Below are 20,042 nucleotides of genomic sequence, written 5' to 3'. Positions count from 1 at the left end.
TAATACACAAATGAGTTCCTGGTGGGCTTTTCCTACCAAAAAAAGCCTGTGCGAAACCATGGTGACATCAGGGGCTGTGGCCAAATATGCAAGTGAGTTCCTGCTGGGCTTTTCTAAAAAAAAAGCCCTGCTTTTGTTCAGTGTTGCATGCTTTCTGTGCATGCTCAGTTCTCATCAGGCTATCTTTGAAAGTCTTTTTGTCTTTCTATGTCCTTTCCTTTGTATGCAGAAACATTTGTAAGTAGTCTGATTTTGCTGCTCCCATGACTATAACAGAGGCCAGCCACTTTAATATTAGAAGTGAAACACAGTGTTTTGCAGTGTTTCTTAGGCAAAAAGAGTCTCCTTGAGCTAAGATGAAAGGTAATACTATTTATTCAATCAAACAAAGAAATTAAAGTTCTTCCTTGCAGAATTTACGGTATAAATGCTGACTGTAAGAAAGGCAACAGAAGGAAGGGAGAAAGGTGAAGACTGAAGCTACATGGGAGTGTGAACATGTTCCCTCCACCACTGCAGCAGCAACGGGTGCAGGAATGGATGTCCATATACCCTTGTTTCCTAGCTAATCTTTTCTGCCACTACCCCTCCCCTGTTCCTTTCCCTGTTCCTTTTCCCATGGCACCTATGCAAAAGCACAAATATAAGTGATTTCACTGGGACCCTCTTCCCTCACCCAGAAACCTTTCTTTTCCCCTCACTTTCCTTACTTATCCATGCTATAGCACACTATAGTATGCCTTGGGAGGGAAAAGGAAAAAGGCTTTTAAAGGGATGAAAGGCAGCTCTAGAATTTTGAAGGCAGAACTTAGCTCTGCCGCTCTCCCCTATAGTGTCCACCTGGGATATTCCACCTACAGTCTTCTTGCAGTTTCCTGTTTACTTTGGAGAAACTGAAATTTCTGTTTTCTTTGGGGATAGATTCTGGTGGGTAGGCTTGAAGCAGCAGATCAAAGTTGTAGTCCAGTGGCATCTTTAAGACCAACAAAGTTTTAGATAAAAATATGGAGCAGAGGTCCATCAGTGGCTATTAGCCACAGTGTGTATGTGTGTGTGTGTGTGTGTGTGTGTGTGTATATGTGTGTGTGTGTGTGTGTGTATATATATATATATATATATATATATTTGGCCGCTGTGTGACACAGAATGTTGGACTGGATGGGCCATTGGCCTGATCTAACATGGCTTCTCTTATGTTCTTATGTTCTTATTCTAGTATAAGCTTTTGTGTGTATATCTGAGGAAATGTCCATGCACAGTAAAGCTTATACTTTGAATAAAACTTTGTTGGTCTTAAAGGTGCCACTGGACTCAAACTTTGTTATTTTCTCTGGAGTGAAGGAGAAAAAAAATGGGACCCAGAAAAGGAATATAAAGATTGAACACAATGTTGTCTGGACACTCTCCCTTTTACTTGTGGTGGGGCAGAGGGGAGGGGTGGTTTCCTGCTTTCCATAAAGGGAAAACTCCCCATGTGAAAACAGCCAAAGATGGCAAAAAATGGAACAAGAGCAAATACAGTTAAACATATGTAGGCCATTTTAATGTAGAAGAGGTGCCAAGAAGTTAAGCCAAGGTTTTCACAGAAATGGCAGAATTCAAAGAAGGAATTTAAAGGAGAAGAGAGAGGTAGAATCATACTCAGGAATGAGATTTGTGCAGAAAGGGCAGCAAGAAGAGAATGGATGTTCAGTGACTTTAGAAGGCACGATTCTGCTTAGAGTGGCTTGAAATGGTAGAACAGAAGGAGCTGCTTGTCCTGGGCTGGACACATCAGGAGATCTGTAGGCATAGTTATCTTCTAGAACAGCAACACTGAAGTGACCACAGGACCAGTATTTTACTATATACTATGTTTAGCACTATTTGGAGGCTTTTAAACTGTCATATTCTGTTTGTTTTTGTGATCTTGGCCAACAGCTAGCACATCTGAACTACAGTATATAGAATTTTCAGTCTGTCCATATCACCAGGAACAAAGGGGGGGGGTTCCCATGTTCACAATTTCACCCTTTATGTTATAAAAAAGTTTCCTGAAAACACCACATAGACCTGAACTTAACTGAAAATGGGTCCCTTTAGGAGTAGTATAGTTCTGCAGATTGTCTTATGGCAAATGCAACACAGTAGGAACTACTGCTGTTTCAAGACAGCATCTTTCAGTACAAATCTAGTCAATAAACCAATGAATTCATTTCATGCAATTAATTCCCCAAATGTTCAAATCTCGTAATTGCTTTAATTACTATCTATGTAAATTATCAGAAATAAACCAAGAACATAAACCATCCAGTTACACTCGGTTTCCCATTGTGTAGATCAAAAGAAGTAAACAAAACAAAATAATGTCCTCTAAATAACCTTCACTAGAATTTTAAAGGAGTTATTTAAGGGAGGCTACAGACACATGAACACCCACGCAGATCCATGCAAATTGTAAATAACCTGGCTGAACTGAATCACCAACTCCTAACTACCAATAATAAATAGGGGAATTAAAATATTAATCAATCTTCAGCCAAGCGCTTAAAATTCTCCCTTACTGAGAAAACATCTCATCCTCCCACCAGCTCAATTAACAAGGAAAAGGAGGAAAGTGAGCTAGCAGTGCTCTAACCTTAAAACCACCAAACATTATGAGAGCAACAGAATATACAATAAATTAAAATTCCAATTGAAACAGATAAAATAGAACTTAAATAAATTTTTAAAAGCCCTTAGAAAGGAGCATAGCTTTCAAGCATCCTACAGCATAAGCCCTAGAACCAGAAACCAAACATCGTTTAGTGTCAAATTGATTTGACAAATGACAGTCCTCTGTGCAACTGCTGAAATCTTTTTACTGCAATAATTTCTTGGAGCCATCTGCTGATAGTAATGGACAAGGAACTGTTTGGAATGCCACATATGTCTAAGGAAAAAAGATGGCATGAACCTTTACAAGCTGTTTTTGAGCAGGCATTTGTACTAGCTGAAATTGAGATTTCTTCAAAATAATTAGATGTAATGGGTCAAGGTAAACACTCTTCTCCTTCCATTATACCATGATACTTCAGTTCAGTTGCAGAAATGCATTGGTCAAAGGGTAGCTGATTTGAGGATTTTTAAACTGTTCCAGGAATTACATTAGTTCTGAAGACATAATTCATCAGACATCCTGGAACACACTCAGATTTCACAAAATATTGTATATCATCACCCAAGTACAGGCACAAAAAAAGCAAATTTGGGTCTTCTCTGATAATAACCGCAGGCGGCATCTTGCTTGCAAAAATCCACCAAAAAAGGCCTGGGGGAAGGGAGGGGGGAGGGATTCTAGCACAAAGAATATTGTTTACAGAGCAGCACATAAGCTTTGTGTACAAAAATGCAAATTATTCACATATTTACTGAATGTATGCACGCATTGTAAATGTTCCGCTGAGTCCTATTTAAAATAAGATTAGCACTCATTAATAAAAGTACAAATGTTTTTCGTAGGCTAGGTAGGTTTAAATGATTCTTCTGGAATAAGCCTTTGTTGTAGGAAAGTGACTTAATACTGGCCCCTAGTGACAGCCTGTGGAACTTTCCTCAGCATGTGCGATTGCGGTAATTGCAGACCTTTGTCGAAATCCACTACTGGACTGGAGTCTTGGTACAGGAGGGCAATTCTTGTGTAGTGCTGTACTCAGAAGCTTCAGCCCTTTTTAACTTTAAATTTTACAAGAAAAAAAGACCTGCTCAAGCCTCTTGAAGGTTCTTGTATTCTGGCCTGTTTATGAGCAGTTCCAGATGAGGTATTATGTAAAGGTTACTGGAAAAAAACTAGTTTTCTATTCAAGCCTTTTTGGAAACACATGCCATTATTTTCAAGTAATTTTATACTAAGCATTTAGCCTTTAAAAATGACTTTTATAGCATGAAACATGAATATCTATTTCTGATAACAAAAGCTATACAATATCTTTTCTATGATTAACCAAAATGACACAAAACAGTTTGCTGTCTTTCAAGTTCTCCTTATCTCTTTGTTAGGGTGGATGTTAAAAGGGATGAGTAGCGGTGGTTAAAAGTGATCCCAGCTCTCTTCTGTAAGGTCTCTTATCTGCATCCTGTATAGAATTTTTTTTTTAAAAAGCTTGTGTTGTTTGATGTTACTTTGGTTGGTCCTAATTTAAAAATTTTAAATTACTTTTAGTTTTGCATTTTGTTTTGGACCAGTGTAGCGATCTGCATTCCAAGATACCTGAAATGGCTTGTTGGCATTCATGCCTCCTAAAAATATTGTGGCTTAACAGGGCTCCAATTAACTCTGCATCACCAGGAATTTACATCACCTGTTGAGGTGGCTGGCTACTTCTTGCTTTTATAACATTCTTGGGGGGGGGGGGTTAGATAATAAGAGGATGCTGGAGCCTGAATCTTAATATTGAAATGGACCTTTTTGTAGATACTTTAGTCATGTTCTTCCTAGAGTACAGCTACCTTTCAGTAAAGAGAACCCTTAAACTGTTGGGACTTGTATCTAAAATAAAGCTTGAAGGTCCTTAAACAGGGAAGCTGATACAGACTGGCATATCTTAGTCCTAAAATGCTTTGGTGTAGTTTGGTGTAGTGGTTAAGTGCACAGACTCTTATCTGGGAGAATTGGGTATGATTCCCCACTCCTCTACATGCAATTGCTGGAGTGACCTTGGGCCAGTCATAAGTCTCTCAGAGCTGTTCTCAAAAGAGCAGTTCTTGGAGAGAGCTCTCAGCCCCACCTACCTGACAGGGTAGGTGGTAAGGGGAAGGAAAAGGAGATTGCAAGCTGATGTGTGTAGTGAAGGGCAGGTAGGGCTGGTGCTAGGCTTTCTGGCGCCCTAGGCAAATCATCCACTAGTGCCCCCCCATTATTAAAAAATATAGGAAAACCCGAAACTTTTCACATTTTTAATTTACTGATTTTTAATTTTAATTTTTTCAAAAAAAAATGTGATGTTATAAAAAAAAAAACCAGAATAAGTGCTTGCCAGCCATGTCAGGATAGGATGAGGTGGGAGACCAAGTCACACATCGGGGAGAGGGCTTGGCTTTCTTGAGGGCAGCTTGGTGATGGGCGAGGACAAGGTGACAGTGGTCAGGAGCCAGGGAGGGGGCACTAAGCCAGGAGGCACCCTAGGCAACTGCCTACTTTGCCTACTCCCACGCACCGGCCCTGAGGGCAGGGAACAAATCCAATATTTTCCTCTCTTCTTCTTTTTCCTACTTATTATTTTTGGGCCTCCAGAATAGCCCAAATGAAATATGAATATTTAATAATCAGTATTATTGTAATGTCAGCACCTAAGGTTGTGGGTCAACAAATTCTGACTTTGTAAGCAATGATTTAGGAGAGGATTTCTTAAATGAAGTGTCAAAGGCAGCCTTTAGCCACAAGTTTAAAATAAAATAGCCACATGCTATAAAATGCAATATAAAAATAACCAAAACAGCTAGTAAGTTAGAACATTAAAACGATGAGACATAAAACTAACAGGAAATAACTCCCCTGAGACTTTTAAATATCATCAGAAGTGTTGTAGGAAATAGTCCAAATATCTACCTGGGGTCCTTTATATCGAGCTGATGAAAACAGGGGAATGATCCTTACATACTGAAGTGGGAAACTGGCCTACACCATCAGACTCCTGCACCTAAGCAACATTACATCCCTCCAGGGCTTTTTTTGCATATTAGGCCACACCCCCTGACACCAAGCCAGCTGGAACTGTGTTCCTGTGCATTCTTGCTCAAAAAAAGCCCTGCACCCCTTCATTGGATAAGGTGTCGCTAGGCTTAGGGTGGCACTGTAGGTCTTTCAGCTCAGTATCTTGTACTTTGACTGATAGATTCTCCAGGATCTCAAATAGAGGAGGAATCTTTACCAACACCTGCTACCTGAACCCCTTTAACTCAGGATTGAACCTAGGGCCTTATGTATACAAAGCATGTGCTCTGCCACTGAGCCACAGTCCCTCTTCTACATGGGCACACCACACAGTGTCTCCAGTGCATGAGGCTTTTGGATTTGGACCATGATGCTTTGTTGTCCATACTCCATGGACTTCTCTGAAGGGTGCACAAGACAGTAGTGAATGTAGCCAGGCCTGGGAACCAAACTTCAGGCACCCCAGATGAAGTGTGGAGACATGTAATAAATAAGTGGATGACTATTACATCTATTTTAAAACTATAGTAATAGCCAAGGTCCCCCCAATGTAGGAATAAAGACAAAAATACTTTAAAGCACAGTTATAAATAAGAAAGCACATGGGTAACTGAGATTTCCATCTGCATATTTCCTGTGCTAACAGCTCTGCCAAGTTTTGTTTAACAAACAGATGAGCCTGATATAAAACCACAATGAAATGCTAGTGAGTTGGGCATATGCCTTATGTTGTTTACAAGAACAATATTATGAAGGCATATAGAAGAACTCCACTAGAAAGAGGTGATTTCCCTGGTGCATGCTGCTTTTAGAGCAGTCCAAATGGAAGATGTGGGAGAATTAGAGTGATCGGAGCCAGGCCCACCCAGCAGTATGCCCTGCATCACGTAATGGGGTATACTCCCCAGAAAATGTACCCAAGAGAACTGCCTATGATGGGGGAGGGGGGCACACAGGGATTCTGGCAGTCCCCTATTAGGCTGTTTGCCACTCCCTTGCCAGGGCATCCCCACCCCCACACCCCTCCCTGCTATATCTTCTCCCCCCCCCCCACCTGTGTGATCTCCCCTTCTAACATCCAAAGGGGTGGACTCTGGCCCAGGGATGTTCATGCTGGGGTCATTGTTGGTGGTGGTTATGGTGCCACTAGACTTCTGTTTTGTTCAGCTGCATGATATAACAGAGGCCCAATGGCACCTCGAACACTCCCCACACATATTGGTCTGTACCCCTTTCCCTCAGGCCACATGACTTTCTAGGGGTTGTACTTTCCTCTCTGCCTGCTTGCTTCCTGTGGGTGGGGAGAGGTGTCAAGGGGCAGTGGTGGGTGGTCATTGGCTGCACTTGAGTTCTACTTCCTGATAGGTTCTACTTCCTGATAGGTGGGAGCTGCCAGGCTTGCTGTGGACTCTGTGGATTCTAACATACTTGCTATGCTGTCTGTGCCTCATGGAGGGGTGTGTGTTGCACCACTACAGAATGGGCCAAGGGTTCAGACCAGCAGCATCTCTGTTGCTTCTGCTGCAGAAGCCCTCAGAATTGGGCTGCCTGAGTAAAATCCTAATCAAAGTTGCCTGCTTCTAAATTCACCGACTTCAATGGATGTTCAATAAAAAGTTATTCAACCATTTCCTTTATCTGGTTTGGAAAAGGGACAGCTGTTGATATGACTTATAAATGAATACCTTCAGGGTGCTTTCCTGGGTTCCAACCCACAGATGTTTGTTTTTTATCCACTTTTCTAGTGCTGTTGCTGAAGCTGATGGCATTGAGCCCTTGATCAATGTTCTGAGTTCCAAGAGAGATGGGGCTGTTGCGAGTGCTGCCACAGTTCTCACCAACCTGGCCACCCAGGAGCCATTGCGCCTCAGCATTCAGAGCCATGGCATTATGAGTGCCATTGTTGAACCGCTCCATTCCTCCAACAGCCTTGTACAAAGCACTGCAGCACTCACGGTAGCTGCGGTTGGTTGCGATGCTGATGCAAGAGCTGAGGTGAAGTACATACATTGTTTGTTTTGCATTTCTCTATTACAAAACCCTGATTTGTTTTCCATGTTGAATCTTTCTTGAATGAATGCACTTTATTATGTCTGTCTGGGAAAGGTCTATTCACTTGTAGCTCTTTATTACCTGTGCATAGGTCAGTTTATAGCAAGCCCCAGGAAAAGCAGAAATGCAGTCTTGTCTGTCAGCCACGTTTGGGGAAAGGTGGAAGGTTTAAACCACAAGCAGGATTTTTTTTAATTTACTATGAACTAGAGTACTGTACAAAAACAAGGATCCAAATATTCTTCTAATATATGAACATTTTTGTGGGGAATTTTTTTTTTAAATCACGCAAACATTGACTTTCCAAACATGCATATTGAGACAAATCTTTATACGTATATTGTGTGGAATCAAGTGACAAAGGATAACACATGAGTTGTTTTTAAGGCTGAACCAAAGCCAGACTGGAAGTCCCCACTGTTGCTTAGCTCCTGGGTTCAGCTGTGGCCAGAGGCATTTGGGAGCTCATGCAGTTTTGCTGCAGTGTCCATCAAGTATAGGATAAGTGTATGCAGCAGAAGCATGGAAACAAGCAAGGGAAGACTCAAAACAAGCGAGAAGATAAAGCTGTGTGACAGTGAAGGCCCAATGACAAAAGACCCACTGAAGACCCTGCTGGACCATTCTGTTGTACTGAATATTGTAATTGGTTTTTTATTATCATGCTGTTGTGATTTTATTATTTATGTTGTACTCCACCCTGAGCCCCTACGAGGGGGGAATGGGCAGAATATAAATAAACAAATAGGACAACAACAAAAACAAGCCTATCAAATTTAAAAAACCGACAAGAGAATAAAGAAGAGCACATTGTGCTGAAATGCAAACACCCAGCCCTGTGGGGTGCAATGCAAGGTTAACAGTAGAGAGTCACATACCAGCTTCCAAGGCAGTTGGTTCATGAATAAATGACCTTGCTGAGGGAAAGGAGTGCTTAGAAGTTAGCTATATCTGGTAGCCAGCTGGAGCCCTTCCTCACGGGTGGATTTAGCACAAGACAGCATCCCAGTCTGCTCCTGGCATTCTAGGGCAGGACACTTGCATGTAATCCAAATGTTGTTCTGCGCAGAGGGGCAGATGTGTGCTCCTTATGCAGGACAAAAGCATGTGTGGGGGCTCCAGCACAGACGCAGCTTTAATAGCTCTGCCTCAATTGTTGCCAAGTCCTTCATACCTGAGCTTCCCACCCAAGTGAAGATAGCTTTTGGCAAGCAGCTTTTCTTGGTTTTGTTTGTGTTTATAGTTACGAAACATGGGTGGGCTCGAGCCTCTTGTTAAACTCCTCCATTCAAGGAATGATGAAGTCAGAAGAAATGCTTGTTGGGCTGTTATGGTTTGTGCCAGTGATGAGCCAACAGCAGCAGAAATGACAAGGCTTGGGTGAGTAGAAGTGCTGCTGAAGCAAAGGGCAGGAGTGGATGGTTTGAATGGCAAAGTTGCATTTATGAATGTCTGCACAGATGCATTTTCATTTTATTTAACATTTATGTAAAAAGAGTTTAAGAGAAATGGTTTCCTGGCTTTAAAAAACTAGGGGAAAAGCAATGTTTAATTTTGCCAGACTTTTGTTGTACTTGGTATATGCGGTATTCATTTCTGGCAGAACAGAAGTCATTGCAGGAATGTATAAAATGGTTGGTATTCAGCATGTCTTGAAAGCTGCTCCTTTGACTGCAGTATTGGAATCTGGGTGAGAGCTGAATGTCGTGGCTGTGTGACTTAATTCAAGCGGGACTTCCTACTGATGGAGGAGAGAGAGCCTCAATCCATTTCCTGGCACTGATTCCAGAGTCAAATACTATCCCCGCTCCAGCTCCCCTTGTTTATTGAAGGTGGTCAGTCACAGAGTTTCACATGCACGACTGTATTTTGATCATTCTGCTTTCTGATATGAGGAGACTGTTACTTGTAGCCCTGCATTAAACTTTCTTTCCAGATCAATTTCCTTTTAAGCTCACAGCTTCCCAGCTGCCGCAGAACTCTCTCTTGCTTCCGTCTTGTAAGTGTGTATGTGGCTCTGTTTAAAAGTGTATGTGCACTCACCAGGTGGGGTTTTGTTGATCTTCCCAGATAATGGACTATTTATTTATTAATTTGTTCATGATGTGTTTAGCCCCTAATGAAAGATACAAAAGGGGATTACATAAAATATAAGTGCAAATAGAATAAAACTGCCCAGCTCAGACAGCAGGGTCATGCCAAGTCCAGAGTTCTTATAAGGCCTTCTGGCCCAAGCTCTTACCAAGCTCATCAGCAAAATGCTGGTTGAGATCATTCAGTTTTCCTTTGCTTCTGAAAAATCATCATGGTTAGGTACCTTTCTGACAGCCTCAGATAGGCTGTGCCACCAGGTGGGGGCCACCACTGAAAAAGTTCTTTCTTAAGTTACAAGTGTGATTTGTCAGCAAGATGGACTTTTAAACAACGATTAATCAGTTGAACAGAGTAACCTTAGTGAAGCATATTAGGAGCATGGGTCTCCAGTAGATATATAGGTTCCAGACTTCGTGGGTAATAACCAGCACCTTTCATTCAACAGAAGGTTGCAGTCCTCTGGCCTGCTTGGATTTCTAGGCTGCAGCAGTTTCAAGAAACTCATGTTTTTTGGTTTCTTTGTCATAGAATGTTCTTGGTCTACATAATAAAAGTCTGAGACTGAGATAGAAGTCAATGTAATCCCCATGCACTGAATAAAAGACCATATAGGGACACTGTTCTCCATAATAGTGTGCTAATATGGTATTAAGTGGAAGGAAGGTGGCAAGGTATAGCCTGATCTCATCAGGTCTCAGAAGCTAAGCAGGGTAGTACCTGGAAAAGAGACCACCGAAGAAGACTCTGTAGAGGAAGCCACTGGCAAACCATGTCTGTTTCTCATGTTTTGCAAACCCCTGCTGCGGTTGCCATAAGTTAGTAGCAGTTTGACAGCTCATAGATACATACTTGGCTTTATATTTGGCATGTCAGTTCTTTGCAGTAAATTGGTTAGAGTATATAGAATAATGTTTCTTTCTCTTTTTTCCCCCTTCTAACAGTGCTTTAGACATTCTTGAAGAAATTAACTTGTCAATTGGGCGAAAAAATAACTTCAGTGAAATGGCTTTGGATAAAATACTCGACCACAATCTTCCCCAAAAATATAGTCAAATGGGGTATTTAGCATCCAATAATATAATTTTGGACGGGTTCTATGATTATGGACAGGTAAAATGCTTTAAGTATCTGCTTCTTCTTGCTTAGACAAGGAAGTGGGTTTAGAGAACTGATATCAAGGCAAAATTTCACATCCAGAAAACAGATTATTCCTTCTCACATTTCCCAGGACATTGCTTTTCATTCTTCAATCACAGTGCTAGGTGAAGTTGCTCCAGTAAGCCCATTGTAACCTGTTGGTGTCCATCACTTTCACCTTTTCCCCTCCCTTCTGTTGAGTGATGATGGACTTCCTGATAGACAGTTGCACAGTGGAAAAGAGTCTGCACTGCCTTGATCACAGGAATTTGGCTGCAGGGTGCTCTCCTTCCCAGCCTGACCCTTCTCAGTTATCACCTCCTGATGCTGCTGGGAAAGAAAGCATACATCTGAGCCTCTTCTTAATATGCATTGTTTCTCTTGAAACTGTGAATCCTGGTGAGTCTGCATTATAGACAGGGATCTGCTTTTTGGAAGTATTTACGTTTGCTTTGCTTTTCTGGACTGCCATTCTACTCAGTATGTATTTGCAGCATACATTTCTGGTTGTTTAAACATCTACAAAATAAGTTTTTAAAACCACACCATTCTCTTTTATTGTGCTTCATTTTTTTACTAGACAGAGACATAATTTGCGTATCTTTTTTAAAAAGCTGAACAATGGATTTAGCAGTACGGAGGCATTTCAAAAAAATGTATTTTTCATTAATGATATTTAAAATAATATTTAATTCGAAACCTTAACCCTTCCCTGTGTACAGAATGCACAGGGTGGTGAAGAATGGTAAAACACATTCATAAATTAATAAAACAAAGTTAGAATTCAGTGACACCTTTGAAAACAACGAAGTTTTATTTGAGGTATAAGCTTTCATGTGCAAGTATATGTCTTCAGATACAGTGAAACAGAATTTCCTCAACCATTACATGTAGGAAGAGAGAGGGTGGGGGTATTTAGTGGTCTGGAAGGGACAATTAGAGTCAAGACACAGAAACAAAATGGAAATTTATTATTTATTTATTTATTATTTATTTATTACATCCCGCCCTCTCCGCAAGCGGACTCAGGGCGGCTCACAGTATCAAATTACCACTAGTCTATACATATAGGTGGAAGGTGAGCAGTAAATCATCATACAATATAATGAAGATGTTTAAAAGATTCAGGGTCAAACAGGAATAATAAAAATCTGAATTCAGTGGCACTTTTATGACCAACAAAGCTTTATTCAAAGTATAAGCTTTCACATGCAAGCACACTTCTTCAGATATTTAAATTACAATAGAAATATAAATAATAAAAACAGTTTAAAGCAGAGAAACAGTACACAGTTAAAACACTACCTGATTGTGCCACTATTGTGTGGGATAGGCAGAAAATGGGGTGGGGAGGAGTGCCAGAAGAGATGGAACCCTGGCAGAACATCTCTGTCTTGCAAGCCTTGTGGAACTGCATTAGGTCCCACAGGATGTGGATGAAATTCAGCAGAGAGTACCTCCACGCCCTGAAAAGGCCCTGGCTCAGGACAGCTAGATGCAGAGCACAGTGATTTTTTTTCCTCTGCAGAGTGTTGTGATTTTTTGGGAAATATGCCAGTATGGCAGCATTTATGACCTGAGACTCCATTGATATGAAGGCATCCAGAACCACACCCAAGCTCCTGACAGTTGGTGCCAGTGTTAGGGGCACACCATCAAGGACATGGAAGTGGCACCCCAATCCTGAGTCCCACCCACCCATCCACAAAACCTCAGTCTTAGCAGGATTCAGTCTCAGCCAGCTCTGTTTCAACCATCCCATCACAGCCTTCAGCCCCTCAGCCAAATTTACTGGGGTGGTATCCAGCTGCCCACTCATCAGCAGATACATCTGGGTGTCATCAGTGTACTGGTTACATCCCAGCTCAAAACTCCTCACCAGCGGGCAAGAGGGCACATATAGATGTTAGACAACCCTTGAGAGACAACTGCCCCTTGAGGGACCCTACATAGTAGGGGGTATCTAGTTGACAACCTCTCTCCTAGTGCTACCCTCTGTCCCTGACCTTGGAGAAATGAGGAAAGCCATTTCAAGACCACCCCATGAACTCCTGTGTCAGTAAGGTGGTGGGTCAAAAGGTCATAATTGGCCATGTCAAACACCACTGTAGCAGCAGCACTGACCTGCTTCAATCCAGATGTCTGCAGAGGTTGTCTGTGAGGGCAACCAATGCTGTCTCCATCCCGTGGCCAGGGCAGAAGGTGGACTGGAAAGGGTCCAGAGTTGATGTACCTTCCAGGAAATTCTGGAGCTGCTCTGCCATCGCTCTCTCAATTACCTTACCCAGAAACAAAAGAATTGAGACTGGGCAGTAATTGGAAGGATCCATAAGATCCAGAAATGGCTTTTTAAAGAGTGGTGTTACCACAGCTTCTTTTAATCCAGCCAACTCTTCTCAGTGTCCCAAACTAGGCCAGCACAATCAGTACTGGTGACCTTTGAAATGGGGAGTGCCCTGAAGGAGAATCTTCCTGGATGAGTACTGTCAAGCCACACTCCCCTTAGTTTGGGATTGATAGGGGACTGAGAAACTTGGTGGGGCCAGCTCTTTCAAGGCAAGTATTTCACCCCGTGTTGCCCGGGTCTCAGTCATACATGCCAGGTCCACATCTTGTGCTGCAAGATTAAATTAAAAAAAAAAATTAAGAGTTTGCTTTGTTGAAAAAAAATATTTTACATGACAAATTCTACTGGGTTTGTTAACATTTTGCTTTTCATCCGAATTAATGTAGATAACAGCTCAAATGGAATCTGAACTTAATATGTCGCATGCTTTAATCACTCTACAGGTAAAACGGGGTGTAAAATTATTGTCTCTGGAGGAACTCAGTGCTCAGGAACTCAATGACCGTCGTGCTATAATCTTAGTGAATGCTAAATCACCAGAAACGTGAGTCTGCTAAGCACTCTTCTGATTCTTTATTTAAGATATACACAGAGCTGACTTAAACTGGGCAGGCCAAAACCCAGTAATGTCTACATTGCCAGGTCTTAGGATTTGGGGTTTCTCCTCAATCCATCAAATTAAAGGACTTCTTTTAATGCTTGTACACATGCTTGCTGGTGGTAACTACTACTACTACTGCTACACACACACACACAGAGGAAATTGGAGACAGAAATTTGGCACTAAGAGGTCAGTTGCATTTTACATTTGGTACACAGTTCATTTCCATTGTGTAGTTATTTGTTATGATAAACAGTTCCCTTTAAAGCCACATGGCTGTGGCTACAGATTCACATATGGTACAATTTCTAACTGTGTATAGAAATACTGCCGTTAGTACTTATATTCGCTGTGACATCACGAAGTCCTGCTGCTCTCATAAGTCTCAGGGTTTGAGAAGCTCAGAATCTGATAGTCCTATTCCCAGGCTTCCTATCCAAGGTCCTTTTAAATCACAAATGCTTGGGGTTAAATGAAGGCATGATGTATTCTACCAATGATGTATTCTACCAATGAACCATCATTTGGTTTTTATTTGTTACTTTTAATATTGTGTCTTCCTTCTAAGGTGTGCTGTTTAATGACCCTGTGACGCAGGTCAAGTTGGTCCAGCTAGCTTCATGACTGAGTGAGATTTGAACTCTCAAGTCCAAGTCTCACTCTGACATTCTACTCAGTCTACTAGTTTCGCTCTCCAACTCTGATATAGCCAAATTTAATTCCCTGGTTATTTACAATTCTAAGCCACTCACTTCTCCTTGTTTCTTCCTACACCAAGGCTCACCATAGATAAAATAAAAATAGATCACAACTAGGGTGACCATAATGTCTGAAGGCCAGCCAGGGACACATTGGGGGGGGGAGGAGGTAGGGGTGCGCGCGCGCGAAGCGCCCGCGCGCCGCCGGAAACAGGAAGTGGCGTCACTTCCGGTGACGTCACTTCCGGCGACGGCATGCCACCACAGGAAACAGGAAGTGACATCACTTCCTGTGACATCATTTCCCCGTGTCACCTGCCGGAAATGGGAAGTGACATCACTTCCTGTGACATCATTTCCCCCAAATGACATCATTTCCCCCAAATGCCACTGCCGGAAACAGGAAGTGACTTCACAGCACTTCCTGTGACATCCCCAAAAATCCCCCAAATATCACCGCCGGAAACAATTTTGTTCTGAAATCCTGTATATACTTCATCAGTATATGGGATAAGGCACTTTCTCAACTGTGCTGCATAATGCAGCCTATTTATTTTGTCCTGTTTGCTCTGTTGGCTCTATCTGTGCCACCTTCATCACTTTCGGGGTGTGGATCCCCCAGTGGGGTGCTCTCCCGACTCCCTCCGCCGGCTGTTTCTGATAGCCCTGCGCCCCCTCTTTCATTTGATATGTGTCCCGTGCGGGTGCCACCCTCCCGCCGGGAGATGCCGCAAAATGAGCCCCCTTGAGGCTTATGGCGGCAGGGCTCGGGGGAAGCGAGCTAGACTGCTGTTCTTTTGAGGGGTTATAGAGTGTTTCGAGCCCGTCCCTGTGGCATCGGTCCCATCGTTGTGGGGCCCAGGGGGCCGGCGCAGCGGCACGCCGAAGCAGCCTGTCACTAATAACACAGGTCGAGATGCAGGACAGGAACCCGGAAGTGACCGACAGGCTGCTTCAGCGTGCAGGGCCTCCAGGGACCAGCGGAGGCCGCGGGGAAGCCTTCGCTGGCCGGCGCTGGTCCCGGAAGGCCTTCCAGAGGCTCTGGAAGGCCTTCCGGGACCAGTGCCGGGTGCCCCGCGGCCTCCCCGCGGCCTCCGCTGGTCCCTGGAGGCCCTCCAGAGACTCTGGAGGGCCTCCAGGGACCAGCGGAGGCCGCGGGGAAGCCGGCGCTGGTCCCGGAAGGCCTTCCAGAGGCTCTGGAAGGCCTTCCGGGACCAGCGCCGGGTGCCCCGCGGCCTCCCCGCGGCCTCCGCTGGTCCCTGGAGGCCCTCCAGAGACTCTGGAGGGCCTCCAGGGACCAGCGGAGGCCGCGGGGAAGCCTTCGCTGGCCGGCGCTGGTCCCGGAAGGCCTTCCACAGGCTCTGGAAGGCCTTCCGGGACCAGCGCCGGGTGCCCCGCGGCCTCCCCGCGGCCTCCGCTGGTCCCTGGAGGCCCTCCAGAGTCTCTGGAGGGCTTCCAGCGACCAGCGGAGGCCACGGAGAGGCCTCCACCACTGCCGCCGGGCCCCGCGCGTGGGCGGGGAAGGCGGCGAGTGAGGGAGGGAGCGTCCCTGCGCCTGCGCAGGGGCCCTGCGCAGGCGCAGGGATGCTCCCTCCCTCACTCGCCGCCTTCCCCGCCGGCGCCCGCGGCCCACCGGCTCCGGGGCTGCCTAAACCGGGACCTTTAATGGTCCCGGTATAGGCAGCCCGGGAGCCGGGATTGGGTGGCCAGAACCGGGAATGTCCCGGGAGACCGGGACGGTCTGGCCACCCTAATCACAACATACAGGATTATTAAAACAAGTACTGATGAAAACGCATTCATTCATCCCTGATTACCAAAGCCTGCCCAAATAGAAAAAGAATTTGAATAAGATGTTCTGGACTTGTTGGACCTTTGAAGAAAAGTTATTCTACAAAGATTTATCTTCCTCTCTGCTCTTGCTGTTTTAACTTGCCAGCTGGGAAATGCTGTAGAAGACTGTAGTCATCAGGATTGATGTATCATAGTATAGTTGGAAAGTCTATGATACTGTAACCTTATTGAAGCTAAGCATGTCTAGGTCTGATCATTAATTGGATGGAATACTTAGAACTCTGTATATGCCACCTTATGATTAAAGAAGAACATAAGACAAGATAACTTTCTCAGAAGGATATAGGGCCTAAGTTGCTTAAGTTAATCAAAGTAGACTGTTTCTTCCTTCATGGCAAGAATCCAAAATTTTGCTTATTGAGACTTTGTACTTGCATGGTTTCACTTAATTCATTTCCAGTAACCAATATGTGGGATTTTCAAGGGGCATGCATCCAGCCAAGCATAATGTGTTTGGTTTTTGTATATGTATAATACAGCTATATAAAAGATGGGGACACATCTGGGGAGCCAAACAGAGATCCCAAGTCACCGTGTGTTGTTTGGACTCTAGAATATTGAGATCAGTATTGAAATCAAACGTTTGAGCTGTAGAATATTGAGATCGATATTGAAATCAAATGTAGCATCACTGTTTTTGACATCCATTGATTTCTATGACAGGTATTTAAACACTTATCCCATTCCTGATTTATGGGTTGAGGTGACCTTGGCATCAGAAGAGGGGTCCAGTTGTATACTGTTCCCTCACCCTCCTTCACAACCTCTACCACATCCCAAACTAGACAGTCTCTTCCCATCTATAGCACAGACTTCTGCTATCTGCAGACATCTCGACCAATTCCTCACTAGCAGTTGCTCCACCCTGAGCTTCTGCTTTCCCCATCTCAATCAATTAATTCCCCACCAGTTGCTGCATGGACGCATTTTGATCTGCAGCTCCCTTCAGTTTTCCTCACAGCTTCCTGCTCTCGTTTTTTTAGAGTTCCATGGATCAAAAGTCATGGATCATGGAGCAACTGCTAATGAGGAATCAGTCCTCTTTCTATTACTGCAGTGGTCAGAAGCAACCAAGACACCTCCCAGCCCTGTCAACTATATCCTTTGTCCTTCAGTTGACCTTCAGAACCTTCACTAACTTAAGTTGGTTTCTTCCACAGTTTTACATAACCCGATAGCGCTGTCCCATTACTTCTATGTGGTTCTTTGCATCAATTGAAAATGCAAAATTTATAGGAGCAAGATTCAAGCATTCATAGCAATTTGCCAGTTTCCCCAGCACTTACAGTTTAAACTGAAGCATTCATGTTATGAAAATAAAAGAAGACATACATGTCCAGGCTTAGACATACAAATAGATAGAAAGGGTTGGGGGGGTGGGTTGCAGAAGAAGAAACACAAAAAAGAGAGAATAAAATAAGAGGGAAAAGAACAGAAGCAGTGTCTATAATGTACAACACTGAAGGAGTTCTGGATGGTTTCATAATCTCCAGTGTTAACTTCTCTTTTAAAAGACTGCACACCAGTGGACTTCAAGGTTCAAGAAGTTCTCAGTCCATTCCTCTGGGAGGCACTTGGCTTCCTGCATAAAGAGCCAGTGACTTTTCTTAATATATCTGGGACAAAGCCTTCCCCTCCCTGTTGACTCAAGAATGTGACTATCCCTCCTCACTACACTTGCATATTTGTTCATGCAGATATATTTATTCTGTTATGTAAGCATGCTATCCATTTGTCTGATACTGTATTGTGCAACAGCTGTTGTCTCCTGATTCATTGCAGTGAAGCCCCTCCCACAACTGAGGAAAAGTCACATGATCCTACTATCCGAAGTGCCAGTACCTTCAGAAAAACGAGTAGAGAAAAAGCCGGGTATGTACTATCACTCTGCCTCTCCAATTGTGTCCGATTCTAAACGTGAAGAAAGTTGTTCAGAATTAAATGGGAAAAATTGTTTTGAGACCTTCTAGGAGATGATAGAGTCTGAAAGTAGATTGAAAAATTAAAATAAGAAAACTATCATTACATTCTGCCCCCCTTCCTGAGTGGCAAAGTTCCAAGGCAACGCTAACACTGTCTTGGTCTGGTCCCTGCTGGTGGCCAGGGGGACCTGACAACCCTGGTTCCTGTGAAGGAAAGAGTACTGGAGTATTTGTTATCACTGGGATATTTGCTTTATTCCCTGCAAGGAAGTAGATCTTCTGTCCTCAAGGAGAGGGAGAGATTTATCTTACATCCCTACGAGCATCACCTTATGGCAGCACAGACTTACTGTCTGCCTATTCTCTCTCTCTCTGTTTCAGATCCAAAATCATTATTTCATTCACTCACCGCTGCTGCCTGTTCCCCACAACTCGGAGATCTCACTTTCTCCAAGGCCACCTCCTAATAATTAGCAACCATACAGAATATATCAGCTGATGCTTCATTCATCTAACAAGGCCATGACTTAACAGTCAGAAGGCAGCCTGATGTTAGCATCCTTTTCAGATAGGCCCTGACTTCAGCCAGGTGTGCCACTTCAGTCCAAATCCACTCCAAGGACGGCAATGAGAGCCACTGGGGAATAGCCTGGTGGGCCAGTGGCCTCCCTCATCCCTTGGCACCTGCCCAACTCAAGGGGGAAAGGCCACACCTACTGCTCCCGACCTGGGCAAGCCAGGCACAGCTTGCAGATGGCTATGCCCAGGCCCGGAGGAGTTGCAGGAGGTGCCCAGCCAATCCATGCAAGGTATGGGGCTGGCTGGCTCTCCTTCTTTCCCTTCCTCCTTTTGGAGGCCAGGGAGCAGGACTCTTGTTCAAGGCCATTTTTTCTTCCCAGCCTGCTCCTGATAGCAGTTTCACAGTGTTAGCTAATCCTAAACACATTCTGCTCAGAGCTTCCTTATCCTGCAGCGTCTAGTGTGCATTAGGCTGTTGTGTCAGGCTGATACTTTACAGATGATTGAACAGATTTATTTATTTAAAATATTTATATGCCCACCTTTCTTCCCAGCATCTAAGGACTCAAGGCAATCCTGTGATTTACAGATTTATTTTACAGATTTGCCAGTTTTATACTTACAGATAAATCTTTCTGTTTATCTGTAGCCATCTTCTGATTGCTGAGACTGCATTCAGCCCTGTTAGCAGTGGCCTTTCCAATAGGATAGGATATCCTGGCATGGACTGGTGTTGTTTTTCTTTCCCTGCCTGGCTGATGAGGGTTTTGGTTCATGTGCCACTTTCATACATTATTATTTTGTTTAGGAATTTTTTATGCTGCCTTTCCCGAGTTATGCTAGAGGTGGTTTACAACTAATAACAATACAATAAAATCATCCTACATTATCACTATAAAAACAAAACAAGCCATTAAAAACACATCAGCAACATAAAAGCAGTACAAAAATATCCATGAAGTGTACCTCAGCCTGAAGCCGACAAAAGAACAGCTAAAAAAGATAAATATTTCTTTTCACTGGCAGGGTTCAAAATGAAACTATACATCTCCCCAGTGGAGCTGGTATTATTCCTGGTAAGAAAAAACAGATGGGTACAATGTGGTGCCTTTCCCCCTCAAGATAAAAGAACTGTGAAATAATAATG

At 43.5% G+C, this 20,042-nt stretch overlaps 1 protein-coding gene across 3 annotated transcripts in view; it reads left to right on the top strand.

Moving 5' to 3' along the window:
* Nucleotides 1–20,042, top strand: part of ARMC3 (armadillo repeat containing 3) — a 79,882-nt gene that overhangs the window by 44,567 nt on the left and 15,273 nt on the right. For all 3 annotated transcript variants that reach the window (XM_060248374.1, XM_060248373.1, XM_060248376.1), the window contains exons 11-15: nucleotides 7,417–7,666; nucleotides 8,967–9,103; nucleotides 10,759–10,927; nucleotides 13,745–13,845; nucleotides 18,237–18,326. In XM_060248374.1, coding sequence (XP_060104357.1) covers nucleotides 7,417–7,666; nucleotides 8,967–9,103; nucleotides 10,759–10,927; nucleotides 13,745–13,845; nucleotides 18,237–18,326 — 747 coding nt within the window. The remainder of the gene's footprint in view (nucleotides 1–7,416; nucleotides 7,667–8,966; nucleotides 9,104–10,758; nucleotides 10,928–13,744; nucleotides 13,846–18,236; nucleotides 18,327–20,042) is intronic.

This window comes from Heteronotia binoei, chromosome 10, assembly GCF_032191835.1.
Source record: "Heteronotia binoei isolate CCM8104 ecotype False Entrance Well chromosome 10, APGP_CSIRO_Hbin_v1, whole genome shotgun sequence".
Taxonomy (NCBI): domain Eukaryota; kingdom Metazoa; phylum Chordata; class Lepidosauria; order Squamata; family Gekkonidae; genus Heteronotia; species Heteronotia binoei.
Note: the sequence above shows the minus strand (reverse complement) of the source record. Positions and strands in the feature narration are given on the sequence as shown.